Source organism: Lynx canadensis, chromosome C2 (genome assembly GCF_007474595.2).
Source record: "Lynx canadensis isolate LIC74 chromosome C2, mLynCan4.pri.v2, whole genome shotgun sequence".
Taxonomy (NCBI): domain Eukaryota; kingdom Metazoa; phylum Chordata; class Mammalia; order Carnivora; family Felidae; genus Lynx; species Lynx canadensis.
In genome coordinates this window covers 15723114-15738550 of record NC_044311.2, presented here as the reverse complement: position 1 = coordinate 15738550, position 15437 = coordinate 15723114, and the positions used below count along the sequence as shown (strand labels likewise).

The window sequence follows — 15437 nt, the reverse complement described above, 5'->3', positions numbered from 1 at the left end:
CCAATTAAAACCAGGTCCACGCTGCACATGTGACGTCTGTCCGTGTGCTAGGACTTTGGTAGTCCTGGCATACAAGAAATACAATTTTCTTTTCTTAAGTTTATTTGTTTATTTTGAGAGAGGTGGGGGGAGAAAAAGGGGGGGGGATGAGCAGGAGAGGGGCAGAGAGAGAAGGAGAGAAAGAAAATCCCAAGTAGCCTCTGCACTGTCAGTGTGGAACCTAGCATGGGGCTAGAACCCATGAACCACAAGATCATGACCTGAGTTGAAACCGAGAGTCAGGTGCTTAACCAGCTGAGCCACTCAGGTGCCTCCACAAAATACAGTTTGAAGAAGTCCTTCTCATTTCACCTTCGGTTTCTATTCAGTGTCACTATGAGGAGATAGGCCACATTCAAATGAGTATTCCTAAAACTCTCTTCCTTCATCAGGAAGGGATTTCTTTTTCTCTTGAAGTTCTTTCCGTTGCTGTTGTTTATTTTTTAAGCCTAGAACCTCCCCTCCACATGTTCCTTTGAGAAACGTGAAACTTTCAGACAAGATGGAAAATTGGTACAATGAATACTTTTAGGTGATTACTTTCCATTTACCAGTTCTTAATCTTTTTCCCCTTTGTCTCTCTCTTTCCACATAAAAATATAGCTTTGTTTTTCCTGGGTATTTTGCATGCCCTTTGCAGTTGTCATGACACTTTACCCCAAAACACTTCAGTATGTACCTCTTAGGAACAAGGATTCTCTCCTTCCTCCTCAAATCATGAAAAGCCCAAGAAATTTATATTTGATTCAATAATATCTAATATAGGTTGTAATCAGAGTTTTCCCTCATTGTTCCAATAATGCACTTTGCTAGCATATTTTTTTTTTTTTTTTTTACAGCCAGAAGTCAGTCTTTTGCATTGCTGTTGGTTATCACATCTTTTTTCTTTAATCAGGAAGAGTTCTGCAGACTGCTTTGGGTTTTTTGTGTGTTTGTTTTGTTTTGTTTTGTTTCCCTTCAGTCACCCTTTGAAGAGTCCTGATCAGTCACATTGCAAAGTGCCTCAAGTTTCAGATCGGTCAAATCCTTTCCTCATGATTAGATTCAGGTTAAATATGGTTTGAAATGAATACTATCATAGGTTATGTGAGAATCGCATCCTAGTTGGTTGTGCTTAAGAAAAAGACACGTAAGGCTCTGGAAAAAGAATGATCTGATATTCGAGCGAAACAGCCCAATACTGAAACCCACAATACAGCATAATCTTTAAGTGGCCATTGATGGCTTCTGAAGCGCATTTCACATATATTTATTTCAGTTTATCCTCATAACTATGAGACCAGGGAGGTGAATATTATTCATTATAGGTCTATGATAAATAAAGCTTAGAAGTGTGTGTGATTTGCTAAATTCCTGGAATTCATTCCTCAGAAGCTAGGGTTTGAATCCAGTTTCTAGACCTTGGTTTGGATCTCAATCCTGTACTTTCCCCACCAAATCAATGAATAAGGTTAAACAAAACAAGGGTTTAAAAAAAAAATGGTAACAGTCACTCAGCCTACTCAGAAATTCGACTGAATTCAGCATAAGCTAGTGTGCTCTAAAAGCAGCTTTCAGGTTGCCTCAGGACCCTCTTGAGTTTTAGGGAGCCTACATTTATGTAGATTATGTGTTAAGAGCTTGCAAAGCTCTCACTGTTAAATGTCATAGGCACTTGCTGAGAAATAATAATAGAGAAGCAGAAAGAAACTGAGATAGATGGGTTCCCACTCAATCTCCCTATAAACTTGCAGCATGTTGAATAATAAATACAGATGTAAGCAAAGACATAGTCTTATCTTTATTCTGTGTTTAGTCCCAGAGAGAGATAGATACTATGTCAAAAAAAAAAAAGTGGATTTTGTTTATGTATTTCTTTGTTTTTCAAGCAGGTTTATGGGTGGGAAGAATTTTTACATCTACTCCGGAGATCTATGCGCATTAGATCATGTAGAAAGGAGGCAATATATTCATAAGAGTCGTTTGTCCCCCAGTAAGTTCAGGGTTTGTTTAAAGAATTATTTTGTGAAATAGGTTTCAAAAGAAGAAAAGCAGTGCCTAAAATGACTGAGATCTGGGACAGATGGACATCATGTTGTTTTGATAAAAGTTTTGTATGAGTAGCTCTTAGAAGATTTTTTGCAGGAAAAGGAGTTTCTCTTCTCGTTATTGACCTTCCCAAAGTCTGTGGAAAGTAGTCAACAGAGGACTGATTTGGCATTTGAAACTCAGTACTTGTGTCTGCAGACCCTCTATATCTAAATGTGGCCAGTAGAAGGATTCTATAAATCACTGAGTGTTGAATAGAATCTACCCTGTGGGACACCTACGATCCAAATTTTGTCCTTCTGCTAACCAGCGTGTGACTTTAAGCCATTTCCATTTGGTGCGTTCCTCTACTGTGCTAAAGTAGGACCAATGATGTTTATCATGTTTCCCTAAAAAGGCTGCTTAGAGATAATTAAATAAGAGCATATCCATGGACTTGCCCTGCAGGCATCTAATGTAATGTAGCTCACAAACGTAAGGCAAATGTGTCACGTTAGAGCTTTCAGTTTAGAGGTGTAAGGGAGGAAATTTTTTCCTCCACATCTCTAGGTTTGTTTGGCTGGTCTGTTAATTAAATTGACATAAAACAGGTTAACAGAAAAAAACTTTAATTATGGAGCGGGAGCCCCACAAACACAATGAGAGGCTTCCTGACGGGCAGTTGAGGTGTGCTTGCCATTCTGAGTTAACGGGAAGGGGGTAGCGATCTGAGCCTTCAAAGGGGAGGAAGCCAACTCACAGAACGATGGAAAGACCAAATGGTTAGTAAACAAATGTCTGTGGTGCCACGCAGAGACAATGGGATGCAGAAAGGAATCTGAACCAACAGGCTCTGCGGACCTCCAGCCATCCTCTAGCCCATCCTGTTCCTCCCGAACTGGGCCCTCTGTCTGAATTTTTCCAGGCAGTTAAGGGGGAAGTGCCAAGCTCTTCCTGAGTCTTTTGGGACTTGATCGTCTTCAGTTCAAAGTAGTCATCATGCCAGAGTGGTGCTCTCTGGGGAGACTGGTTCTGAACCCCTTCAGAAGCATGTGTCACCTTTTCTCCCTCCCTCTTGCTATCTCGCTAGTCTTCTTTTTCAGCAACGCTTCCCCCAGTGCTCAGGGTTGTCCTGAGGATTTTGCAAGGCGACATATGTGTATGCAGAATAGAAGGCAACTTACTTTCTGTTTTCGCCACTCCTTTAATCTCTATTCTGTGCATGTGACCATCTTCCTCTAGTCCCTGAACGAAACACATCAGTCAGCCCCGTGATTCTGTGCCAATCTCAGGTAATGGATTGTCCTACCATCACCTTAAGTCACAAAGTCAATTGACTTAAGCCAAAGTAAAAGTTGAATATGATTGTGTAAGCGTCTAATTCAAGAGATTAGCCAATACACTGAATTTCATCTAATATTCAACTATTCCCCTCTCTTCTTTGTTTCAGGCGTAAAGGAAAGGGAAAGAAGGTATGGTGGGTAGCTCGGTTTCTTCTCTCTGCCCTTTCACCCCACCCCAGCCATCAGCATAACTGGGCTTCAGCTGCTCTCCTCAGAGGCTCATTGGAAGGTAGAATGAGATGGGCTTGGTGCTTCTTTCTGGAGCTCTTTTGTGCCCCCTACCCACCTGTATGATGCCCCGAAATATGACTCCCCTGGTCCCTGTGGTGGATATATTCCAGATGGCTACATTCCCCATATCCAAACATCTGCCCTTCAGTTTCTTGTTGCTCAGATGCCTCGGCCCTACCAGGGAATCCTATGGGACCATGAGAAAGGACCCAAGATACTTTTCACTGGGGAGTTCCTTCCCTCAGGTGGCCATATCTGACCGATAGGGAGTAGTTTTCTATCCCTTGTCTGACAGCTCTGGGAGTGCAGGCTCACCCCAACATCAAAACATTACCCAACTCTACCACCAATCAATGGCCAACCTTGTGCTAGGACATTCTGCACCTCCACCCCAGCTCCAGGAATCCTATTAATAACTCTCTCCTCTCTTTGGGGAGGTGATAAGATAGATGCCTCTTGACACCTTTTTCCCTCAAAGCGGACAAGGAGATGTTAGACTCACAGAACATGTCACCCAACCTTCACATGGCACCTTGAGCCCTCACTTTGGAATTCTATATCCATTTAACTAGGAACCTAATCAGAACTTCAGTTTCACCATCCATTACTCATGTTAGATGAGTTCATCACTTAATAAATACCTGGCATGTAATAAATGCCAAGGGAACAGTAGCTGTTTTATGACGAAATGAGGATGGATCCTAATTCATTTCGATAAATATTTATTAAACTCTTACTATGGGCGATGCAAGAATATAAGAATGAGTAAGACATTGACCCCTACCCTCTGAAAGCTCATGGTCTGGTAGCAAAAATAAACCGATATCCTCAATTGTAAAAGCAAGAATTTTGAGATTTCAGGCACTTCCTGACTTAACCTGTTATGACATATTGGGTCTGCAAGCAGATTAAACTCCTTCTAAATATAATGATCCTCAGTTCCTCCTGTATTTGTTGGCCTTATTAGTTCATATCCTTAACTAAATGATGATAGTTGCTTGTTATAAACCAGCCGAATGACTCCTGGGCCAGATCTTCATCGTCAGATTTGAAACCAGGAAAGCGAAGCCAAGCTGTAGAGGGTTGGGATGACCTCTGATAAATCTCACGCTTGTGGAAGGAAGTGCTCTTCATCATCAGCTTTCTAACTGTGGATCTCTGTTTCCTGAGCTCAGGTTTCTGTGTCTGTGTAAGTGTGGTGGGACATAGGATTGGAAAAGGAGGGTTGCCATGAACAACAGGGGCTCGTGAAAGCTTTTTGGCCAGTGGAAATTCATGGTCAAAGTGTTACTTGCACCTGACATTGGAAGGAGAACAGAAGCTGCACACAGGCAGGCCGGGAAGGAGGCTTTGGCTTCCTTTTGGTGCAAGAGGATAGTGTTTTGAACAGGAGAGAGAAAAAGGGGACACAAAGCATAAGAGAGCGGGCAGGGAGAATGAAAATGGAAACGGTTCCCAAGAAATCAGGAGGGAAGAATAGGTGGTTTATGGTAGAAGGTAGTTGGGTGAGGATAAAGGGTGAAAGTGATTTTACTTTTAAGGATGCCCATTGTGAAGCCCAGGTGGAATCTTTTGGTGAGAGGTGGTTGCGAGTGGAAATGCAAAACTAAAGTTCATGGCAGAGCGCAATGCTAAAGATGCGAAATAAGGTGTCATATCTGCGAACGTCATCTCAAAATTATCTATATAGTTCATTCACCTGAATTATTCAGATCCCAACTGTCCCTCATTTTTTGGTCAGGAATTATACACATTGATGTTTTATGCAACCAATACTTAGTTTATAGAAAACCTGAGCATGTAAAGAAATCCCTATATAATTTCTAGAATAAGTTATAAAGCTAACTTTGGAAATATTACATTGAAAAGATCACATACTGTAGTCTTTGTGGAAGTAAATGAAAACTACCCAAATGAGAACAAGCAGAGGCCATTTTCCCCAAGCTTTCTATAGCAAGGGAGCCAGCCCTGATCCCTCGCATTCGGCAGAGACTCACGGGGAGGCAGGGAGTGTAAAAGCTTTATCGTGGGACAAATGAAAGGCTTCAGATGTGCCCTGGTTGGTGGCTCTTGGCATGAGGAATCTGGAAGCAGGCTAACTAGACCCAGAACCTCGTTATGTGGTTGCTTAGGGGAGCAGATTTGGCTCTCCCTGGTTAACCCTAAATTGGAAGCAGGAGGGAAAATGAGGGAAGCTGGCAGTTACTGATCTGGCTGAGTTGGGACAGTTGCTATAGAGGCTGCACGTTTGGCTTCCTGGGCTGGTTTAAGCAGGTTGTGAGTTGAAGTTCTGTTTTGATATGTGGTCTCACCATTGTCCCTTTGTGTATTCAGTCTCTCAGGTTGAAACACGTTCAGCTTTTTAAACTTGATCGTCTTGTTATTGACCCAACCCTCTTGGCCGCCATTGTCCTACTGTTTCATGGTGCTCGAAAGTTGTCTTCTGAGGCATTATGTTCAGATTGTTTTTTCAGTTAAGTTCTGGTCCTTTTGCACTAATTTTTTTTAAATTTTATGTAAACAAAAACACCTTTGTATCATAAAAAGTTAAATCCACTAGAAGGGTATGAAATAAAAAGACCACTGCTTTTCTCCCCATCAGCCCCTTGAGTTCTGCTCCTCAGTTAACCACTATTAATAGTTTCATATACATTTCCTTCCATACAGATCCTTTCAGAAACGAACTATGCATTTGCAAACGTATGTTATATACCTATAGCTGCACATTCGTGTCCTCTTTTTAAAACTTTACACAAACAGGATGAAACTATAACCCCCTTTTTCCTAGCTGCTTTTTGAGGTCATCTTTGGAGATCTTTACATCAGTACAAGTCAGTCTAACTTGTTCTCATGTTTTAAAATCTGAATAGATATCCCTACATTGCTTGTACAAAAAGAGTGTCCCAAGTATCCCCTCATCAAGGGTTTGAGAGTGCTTTGTTTTTTACACTTACACTGACCCTAGTTTTCCTAATTTTAACCAAGATGTTAGGTACTTTCACTTGAATTTATTCTTGTGTCAGTGAGATCAAGGATCTTTTCATAGGGTTTTTTTGGTCATTTGTATATATTGTTTTTCTGTCCTATTTTTCTGTTGGATCAGTTTCTTATCCCTTGGTAAGAATGTCTTGTATATTAAAGAAATCAACCCTTTGTTTTAGCATCTGCCCTTTCATTTTGTGTATGGTCTTACTTTTGCCCTATGGAAGTTTTAATTTTAAGTACTTAAACTTATGAGGTTTTTTTTTCTTTTTTCATTAATTTGAAAATTAATGAACCCACCCACCCACCCCACCCACCACCCCGAATCAAAGGGCCTTCCTGTGTTGCTGTATTGTGCTCTTTAATCAAATCCTTGTTGGTAGCAGTGTTGCATGGAAAGAAATTGGGAGAAATCGGTCTGGTATTTCTTCTTGAATTGGTGTGCTCACTGATCTTAGAAGAGTTAATGAAAGCTTTGGGTTTGAAGCCCTGAGTGTCCCTGAGTATCTATCCCCTAATGATGAGAAGAAAGGAACAGGAAGCAAGATAGAGTTGTTAATCAACCACTGAAAGATCTGTCTTCTCAGGCAGTTTGCTAAATACACTTTTTTTTTTTCTTCTGGAAACAACATTTGATAGTTACCACCCAATCCGGGCATTAATTGTTGGACCCTGGAGACCCGTGTGATGGGAAAATGTGGGCAAGGTATGGGTCCAGGGATAAAGTGGCCCCCTTTGGGAGCACAGCTCATACCTAAATACCACATTCCAAAAATACAGTAGCTTCCTGACTGCCCCAGACATATTTAAAGGGAAAGAAGATAGGGTAGTATGATGAGTTGAGAAATGCAGAGGGGAGTCAAGAGGTAGAGAAGGCACTGTTTGATTTGCTCTGTCCCTTTATCGGATCTTGTTCCTTATCAGGAGGACAGGCAGTGATGCTGCTTCTATTCTTGCCATCACCAGTGTGACCCCGGCCCTTCTCTGGTGTTCTACACACTCCTCCTGAAGTTAGAAAGGAGACACTCTATTTTTTCTAGCAGGATACTGTGTTTGCTGCTTCGCATATTTGGGTAGACCTGACTGGAAATAGAGCAGGAGGGAGTTTTAAGTTTTTGAGCTGCTCCTTAGCTTTGTACTCTGCTGGGTGGTAGCTGATGTCAGAAGAATACCTATGTTTTTCACTGTGAGGCACACCTCCCGTCTTTCTTTTCCAAGAACCTCTTTTGACCTCTCCAGCAATTTAAGACAATGTCAAGCTGGTTTTGGAAAATAGTAATTCGGCATATTAGAGTGGAGAGGCCGTTCTTCCATCTTCCCTGCTGAAGATGACCTTGACTCAATAACTCTGGCCCCTGCTGTCTGCTTCCTAGACATCCAAGGGCTCAATTCTCTACTCCTTGCATCTCTTGTCACTTTGTCCTGGCTGAGCATGGGAGCACTAGAGGCTGAGTCATAGCACCCAAGTAATCTAGCCAGTCCCAGAGCTTTTGTTTCCCTTTCCTCCAACATGACAGGAAGAAAATGAAATAGTTTGAGCCCAGCATCTCTGAATGCAAGAGATACTCTGTATTTGTATTCCTAATAGGCATTCTATTCAGTGTATAGGTGGACCATTTCAAGGTTTCAAGGTGAAACCATTTCATTGGATTCCATCTCAAGAGGTATTTCATTCTGTTGTTGAAAACTCAAGATGTGTTCTCATCATTTCTTGTCTATTACCATGACCATTGGGCCGATCATCCTGGAGAAACCAAGATTAAGTCTCAAGAAGCCTACCGGAAAAGCTCCATTCTTCCTTTCATCAGCTAGGAGCCTGCGCTCATGATTTTTCCAAAGACCACCATGTTGACATGTAAAACTAATAGACATTGGAAGAGCCAATATTTATATTAAAAATAAAAATAATTATCTTAGGGAAGAAAAAGTAAAGCTATATGCTTCAATATGTTATTCGATCATTCATACAATAGATGTTTGTATAGCCCTTACTACATGTCAAGCACTATGCTAGCATTTGGGAACGTATCTGGGATAATAGCAGTAACCGTAGCTAACAAGTATGGAGCTCTTACTACCTATTAGACATTGGGCTAAATGCTTTATGTGGATTATCCCACATAATTCTCAAGTCAACTTTGTAACTGTGTTCTTTTATCATTTCTATTCAAAGATAAGGAAAATAAGGCTTAGAGAGGTTAAATAACTTGCCCAGGAACACATTGCTAATAAGGATTAAAGCTGGAATACACGCCAGTGTACTTTTTAATTGCACTATGCACTTTTTAATTGTTTGCTGTTGTTTCTGCATGAGGCGGAAACAAGCCCCTGCCCTCATGGAACTTATGGTCTAACTTGGTGAACACTTTTCTTCAGGTAGACTCTTAATCAGTCTCTGGAGAGATGTGGAGGGTCTGCCAGAGAAGCCTTCCCACCTTTCAGCAGGATTAGGCTGGTTGCACAGCCTCAGTTGATTGGAGTTGGTTGATCGCATAGACTTTTTTCATGTTCTCTAATCATGTTCATGTCCCCCATCTCCTGTGTCCTTCTCATGCCTTCCTCCTAACATCCTTTATCTTATCCTTCTGCCACCCTCCTTTCTCTCTGAATGCCCTCCCCTCCACACCTGCTTATTTTTTCCTCTCTCCCATCTAGACAATCACTAGAGTCCCAAATGTCGTGCAATGCAGTTTTCAAGGAAAACATGGAAGGGAGGGAAACTCACTGCAAATGAAATGAGCTATTGATGGATGGCCCAGTAAGCCTAGAGGTCCTTCTTTAGCATTCTCTGGCATTTAAGGGACTCAGGATTCCAAAAGCACATCCACTCCATTCTGCTAGTGCTAATCTCATTTTTTCCATGATTAACAACCCCATTCATTATGTTTTCAGCTCACATTAATCTTCTCTTCTGTGAGTTTGGTAACATTTGGAGTCATTTCCCCCTGTATTTATCCATCTGGGATCTTTAGAAAAGATAAGTTTGCAGAGACTCATTTGTTGCTCATGCAGAAAGTCATTTATTACTCACTGTGGTAAGAGGAAGGAATATTCCCCTTGTTTCTCACATCCTGAGAGAGGACACTCTGAAATCAGACATCGAGCTCCATGGGGTACTGAATTTGGGGTTGAGCTTCGACATAACAGCATCAGAAGTCACAACAAGCAATGCTTCCGTGATCCCAACTGTCTTTATAGAGCAGATAATGTTGGGAGAGCATTGTAGGGGTAGTAGAGAGTGTTAGGAGATTAATAAGTCAGAATAAAGCCTTTGGCGTGAGTCCTGTGTCTGCCACCTGTGAGCTATAACCTTGGGCGAATCACATAATCTCTCCAAAATCCACTTGCTTCCTCTGTGAACTGGTCCCAAAGATGCCTGTCCTCTCTATATGAGAAAAGAGTTTGGAGGGTTCACTTAATAGTCTCATTTCTGTTCCTGAGTAAGCTTGTATCCTTACTTATATTACTTAATATTAAAATATTACTTAATTACATTTCAGAAGCCCCTTCCAACAATATTATATATTATATATATATATATATATATATATATATACAGTAAAACCTTGGTTTTCAAGCATAATTCATTCTGGAAACATACATGTAATCCAAAGCACTTGTATATCAAAGTGAATTTCAAGAACCGTTGCCTCCGTTGTGATCATGTGACATTCGGTGTCATTTACCACTGGTGTTGCAAGACATCACTCATTTATCAAGTTAAAATTTATTAGAAATGTTTGTTCATCTTGCAGAACACTCGGAGAGCAAGTCACTTGCAATCCAAGGTTTTACTGTGTATTTATTATATATGTAATTTATTATATATATATATAATTTATCATGTATATGTATATATATACATTTCAGCAATAATATATACATATAATGATTGGAAAGAAAAAAAATAAGCTATTGGGAAAGTCTTAGAGGCTAATATTTTTTAGTCCTTATCTTATATTTTAAAAAGTCTTGGAGGTGTGTGTCATATTTGAAGACCTATTGGGGATGGGATAGGTTGTTTAGAAAACAGAAAGAATCAGGGAGACAACCCTTTTGGGGATTCTGTTCTATCAGTCCCTAGCAACATTTTGTTGTAAAGGTTGGAATGCATTTATTCATTTCTTAATTCAAGCAAGATGTTTCTTTAGAGAAAATATTCCAATTGAGCATCCATTCAGGAGCCGTGACAATTATTGCTATCTATGGTCATTAACCATGAAATATCAGTGTTATTTCTCATTGCTGCTCAAGAGGAGGTCTAAACTGCATTCATGCATCTGCAACTGTAGAAAGGAGGAAAGGCATAATTAAATTTTATTGCTATATAATTTAGAAGGGGTTCAGGATGTTGAGAGGACTAGTAGAGATGACAGAATTCTAGGCTGTTTGCTGTAATTCTGCACAACTAAAAACAAGGCAGCATGATTCGGAAATGTCATTTCTTGACAGACCTTTCCCCAAGCACCTGGGATTTGAGCAGGAGACTCCCATTATGCAGACATCTCCCAGTGGTATCAATGGAAATTACCTCTCCTGCCCACATAGAATGCCAGACGCCTGAGAGCACTTTTAATTGCTCTCTCTGCAAAAAAAGCTAATGGTCTCTGCTTCCCTTTCCTTTAGGTACCCAAGCAAGGACAGGAATAATGAAGAGACACGTGTGTTAGCTGCAACCTTTTGAAATAAGCAAGAAGGAAATCAGCAGTGTGGACAAGGCTGGAACCGTTGCCACGCTTGCTTGTCGGAGTGAATGAGGAATGGGCTTGTGATTATGCTGACATTCCAGCATGAATCTGGTAGACCTGTGGTTAACCCGTTCCCTCTCCATGTGTCTCCTCCTACAAAGTTTTGTTCTTATGATACTGTGCTTTCATTCAGCCAGTATGTGTCCCAAGGGCTGTCTCTGTTCTTCCTCTGGGGGTTTAAATGTCACCTGTAGCAATGCAAATCTCAAGGAAATACCTAGAGATCTTCCTCCTGAAACAGTCTTATTGTATCTGGACTCCAATCAGATCACATCTATCCCCAATGAGATTTTTAAGGACCTCCATCAACTAAGAGTTCTCAACTTGTCCAAAAACGGCATTGAGTTTATCGACGAGCATGCTTTCAAAGGAGTAGCGGAAACTTTGCAGACTCTGGACTTGTCTGACAACCGGATTCAAAGCGTGCACAAAAATGCCTTCAATAACCTGAAGGCCAGGGCCAGAATCGCCAACAACCCCTGGCACTGCGACTGTACTCTCCAGCAAGTTCTAAGGAGCATGGCATCCAACCACGAGACAGCCCACAATGTGATCTGTAAGACTTCTGTGTTGGATGAGCACGCCGGGAGACCATTCCTCAATGCTGCCAATGATGCTGACCTTTGTAACCTCCCCAAAAAGACTACCGATTATGCCATGCTGGTCACCATGTTTGGCTGGTTCACCATGGTGATCTCATATGTGGTGTATTACGTGAGGCAAAATCAGGAGGATGCCCGGAGACACCTTGAATACTTGAAATCCCTGCCCAGCAGGCAGAAGAAAGCAGATGAGCCCGATGACATTAGCACTGTGGTATAGCGTCCAAACAGACTGGCACCGAGAAAGAAATTCGTTTGCAGTTGCAATAGAATAAGTGGTTTACTTTTCCCATCCGTTGTAAACATCTAAAACTTTGTATCTCCCTTTCTTTTGAATTATGCCACTGTCGAGCTTTTAACAAACATGACAACATAACAGATAATTTTAGTTTAGGTGTCCCACCCCTTAATTGTACCCCCAGTGGTATATTCCTGAGTAAGCTACTATCTGGACATAAGTTAGATCCATCTCACTATTTAATAATGAAATTTATTTTTTTAATTTAAAACCAAATAAAAGCTTAACTTTGAACCATGGAAAACAGAGTGACTTATTGGTCCAGAAAACAGTACAGTCATTCCGTTGCTTTCAAGAGAAATCGACAACCCTTACGAGCCTAAAGAATTATCATAATGAAAGATGTGTTATTAAGTCCTACTGGACACGGGGAAGCCATAGCTAAATGATCGAGCAAGGAAAGTGTCTGTCAGACTTTAAAATACTGAGCCTTAGCAAACCTGAGTGATAATACACAGTCCGGCATCCTGCAGAGGCTTCCGCTGGGATGCCGCTAGATGTTCGCTATCTAAAAGTTGGTGTGTTTAGCTGTTATATTAATTATATTATATTATATTATATTATATTATATCTAGCTAAACACACTGCTTTTACTCTATGCCAGATACATGGACAAGAAAAGGACAGCACATATTCTGTCCTGAAGATCACCTTTTGGTGGGCAGGTGTATGTGACAAACATAGAAATAGCTATGCTGAAAAGGAAAGTCCTAACTGTAATATAGCATCAACAGTGTGCGAGGCATTTTTATACTATCATTAGGTCTCTAAACCTTCACTGCAAAGGGAGAACGTAACAACTGCCCCATTTACATAAGAGGAAACGGAGGTGAAAGAAGGCCAACGAAGTGCCAGGTAGAAAGTATTAGAACTTGACTTTGAACCAAGTGTTCCTCTCTCCAAAGGCTGAGACATTCTCATTATGTTCCTACTGGGTTGGTTTGGAGAGGTATGATTTACATGCCAGAAAATTGGCCATGTTAAGGGTACAGTTCCATAAGTTTTGACAGATGTATGTACCAGTATATCAAGATATTGTGTCCCTAAACTGTTCTGAGATAGGAGAAAGCTAATTCAGTTCTTGGAGCAGGGAATTGTGGGTTTGGTTTTTGGTTTTCGTTTTGGTTTTAAGGTGCCATTACAGATAACCCTTGGAACTTGGGTGGGATCTCATCAGATGGTGATACAGGCAAGGAAGGTAGATGAAGCAGGGGGAGGAAAGTGGTAAAAATGCAGGGGGGTATTTGGGATGAAGGAATCTGTGTCGGGGAAAAGTGCAAGACAAAGCTGGAGCCCTATCGTGGATCTCAATTCTGGGCTCCGGGGTAAGAATGACTAATAGAATTTATGGAGCACTTACAAGGCACCAAGTACTTTCTTTGGGTTGTATTAATTAGTCCTTGTAATTACCCTATGAGATAGTCTTTTGTGAATGAGGTATCAGAGACACAAGAGTGTAAGTAATTAATTCAGAAAACCAGGCCTTATAAGAAGTACAGCAGATACTGAAATCCAGTCAATTTTAGAACCCACGGGCCTCTTAACCAATGTACTACATTGCTTTTCATTCACTTTACTGCCTAAGTTGCTGGTTCCCCAGACCAAGAGGCTTGCAGATTCCCAAGTGATGGTCTCATTAACACAGTAATGAGCAACGATGGCTTTTTGTGGGGCTTAAGTAGGAAGGTTGGATCCTTTGCAATTTTGACCCACAGAGCCTTCTCCAACCCACATTAGGTTAACTTTGGGCCTCCAGGATCACATTTCTGCCCTTGGAAAGCACCACAGTTCCTGTCCATATCAATAGTCTCTTAAGAGGTTCCTGACATGGGTCATGAGGGTCAGCCACTCTGATACCTGTAGTAGAGCATTCAGAACAATGTGGCAAGGCCACACTGGCACATACCCCAGGGCAATGGGATTGTCACACCCGTCCTAGCCTTACTAAAAAAAAGAAAAGAAAAAAAAAGCAAGACCTAGTCCACAAGTCTGAGATGTGAAATTCAGAATATGGGCCCCAGTACTTCTGCATCCCAGTGAGAAAGAAGCCAGACTGTCTGCTTTTGCTAACTGGGTTTGAACGCCTTCCAGAGGAATTGGAGCTTTGCTGAAGATTTAACGCCCCCTGGAGGACAACATGATAATATATCTCTGTAAGTACTACCACAGAGAGATGCCTAACTGAATGCACCTTCCCCCCACCCCACTCCAACTAAAGAATAGGAAAGTCCAGCCATTGCAAAGGATAAGCCTTAAAAAATTAATTGTGTTTATTTGAGTGGGTGAGTCACATTCATTTTAGAAAAGCTTTCACAAATCACAGAATCCACTTCAGGTTGCCTCTTCCAAAATAGCCTTTTCATAGTTCTTGCTAATAAGAGTTTATTTTCCTAATGGCCAATTGCATTGGTCAAGTGTGAGTGCGTATAAAAAAAAATCTCTGAAGAGTGTTGCAGCACAGTGGCAGGCTGGTTCAGATGTGGCAACATTGAATTCCCACATTTGGGTTTGTAGTTCTCTGTGTACACAGAGTTAAGAGGTGCACCCTAGGTTAATAATCATTCCCCTGCCTAGATTCTGTGTATAGATTTTCAGCTAACAGGCTATAACTGTGAGTGCTTTAAAACAACAACTTTAAGTTAGGTTTCTGTGATTGGAGTAGTTGAGCCACTGGAGGAGAAAATTAATTCTTTAAAAAACAAAAACAGGGGAGCCTGGGTGGCTCAGTCGGTTAAGCGTCCGACTTCGGCTCAGGTCATGATCTCACGGTTCATGAGTTCAAGCCCCGCGTCGGGCTCTGTGCTGACAGCTCAGAGCCTGGAGCCCGTTTCAGATTCTGTGTCTCCCTCTCTCTCTCTGACCCTCCCCCGTTCATGCTCTGTCTCTCACTGTCTCAAAAATAAATAAACGTTAAAAAAAAATTTTTTTTAAATAAAAACAAAAACAAAAACAACACCAGATACCAGGCTATCAGGCCCCTTCGTGACCGGAACTGGAAGGAAACACACTTCCCATCAGTTTGTAGGGATGTTACACCCCACTGGGCCAACAGTGAACAAGGCCAGTGAGTGGCTCCTTGAGGCCCGTGGCTGGCTGTACAGGAAAAGCCCCGAAATGCATGCGTCAGTTTCAATCCCAGCATGCTAAAGTTTCTGGACTCTCCTAAATGTATATATACAAGGAGAGC

The 15437-nt window shown here is 41.3% G+C and overlaps 1 protein-coding gene across 1 annotated transcript in view; it reads left to right on the top strand.

Annotated features, from left to right (window-relative positions):
• The window catches only part of LRRC3B (leucine rich repeat containing 3B), a 90402-nt gene extending 77924 nt beyond the window's left edge, over positions 1-12478 (top strand). Inside the window, exon 2 of the mRNA XM_030329731.1 lies at positions 11229-12478. Within this exon, the coding sequence (XP_030185591.1) occupies positions 11393-12172 (780 nt within the window). The 5' untranslated portion in view covers positions 11229-11392 and the 3' untranslated portion in view covers positions 12173-12478. The remainder of the gene's footprint in view (positions 1-11228) is intronic.
• The last annotated feature ends 2959 nt before the right edge of the window (positions 12479-15437 follow it).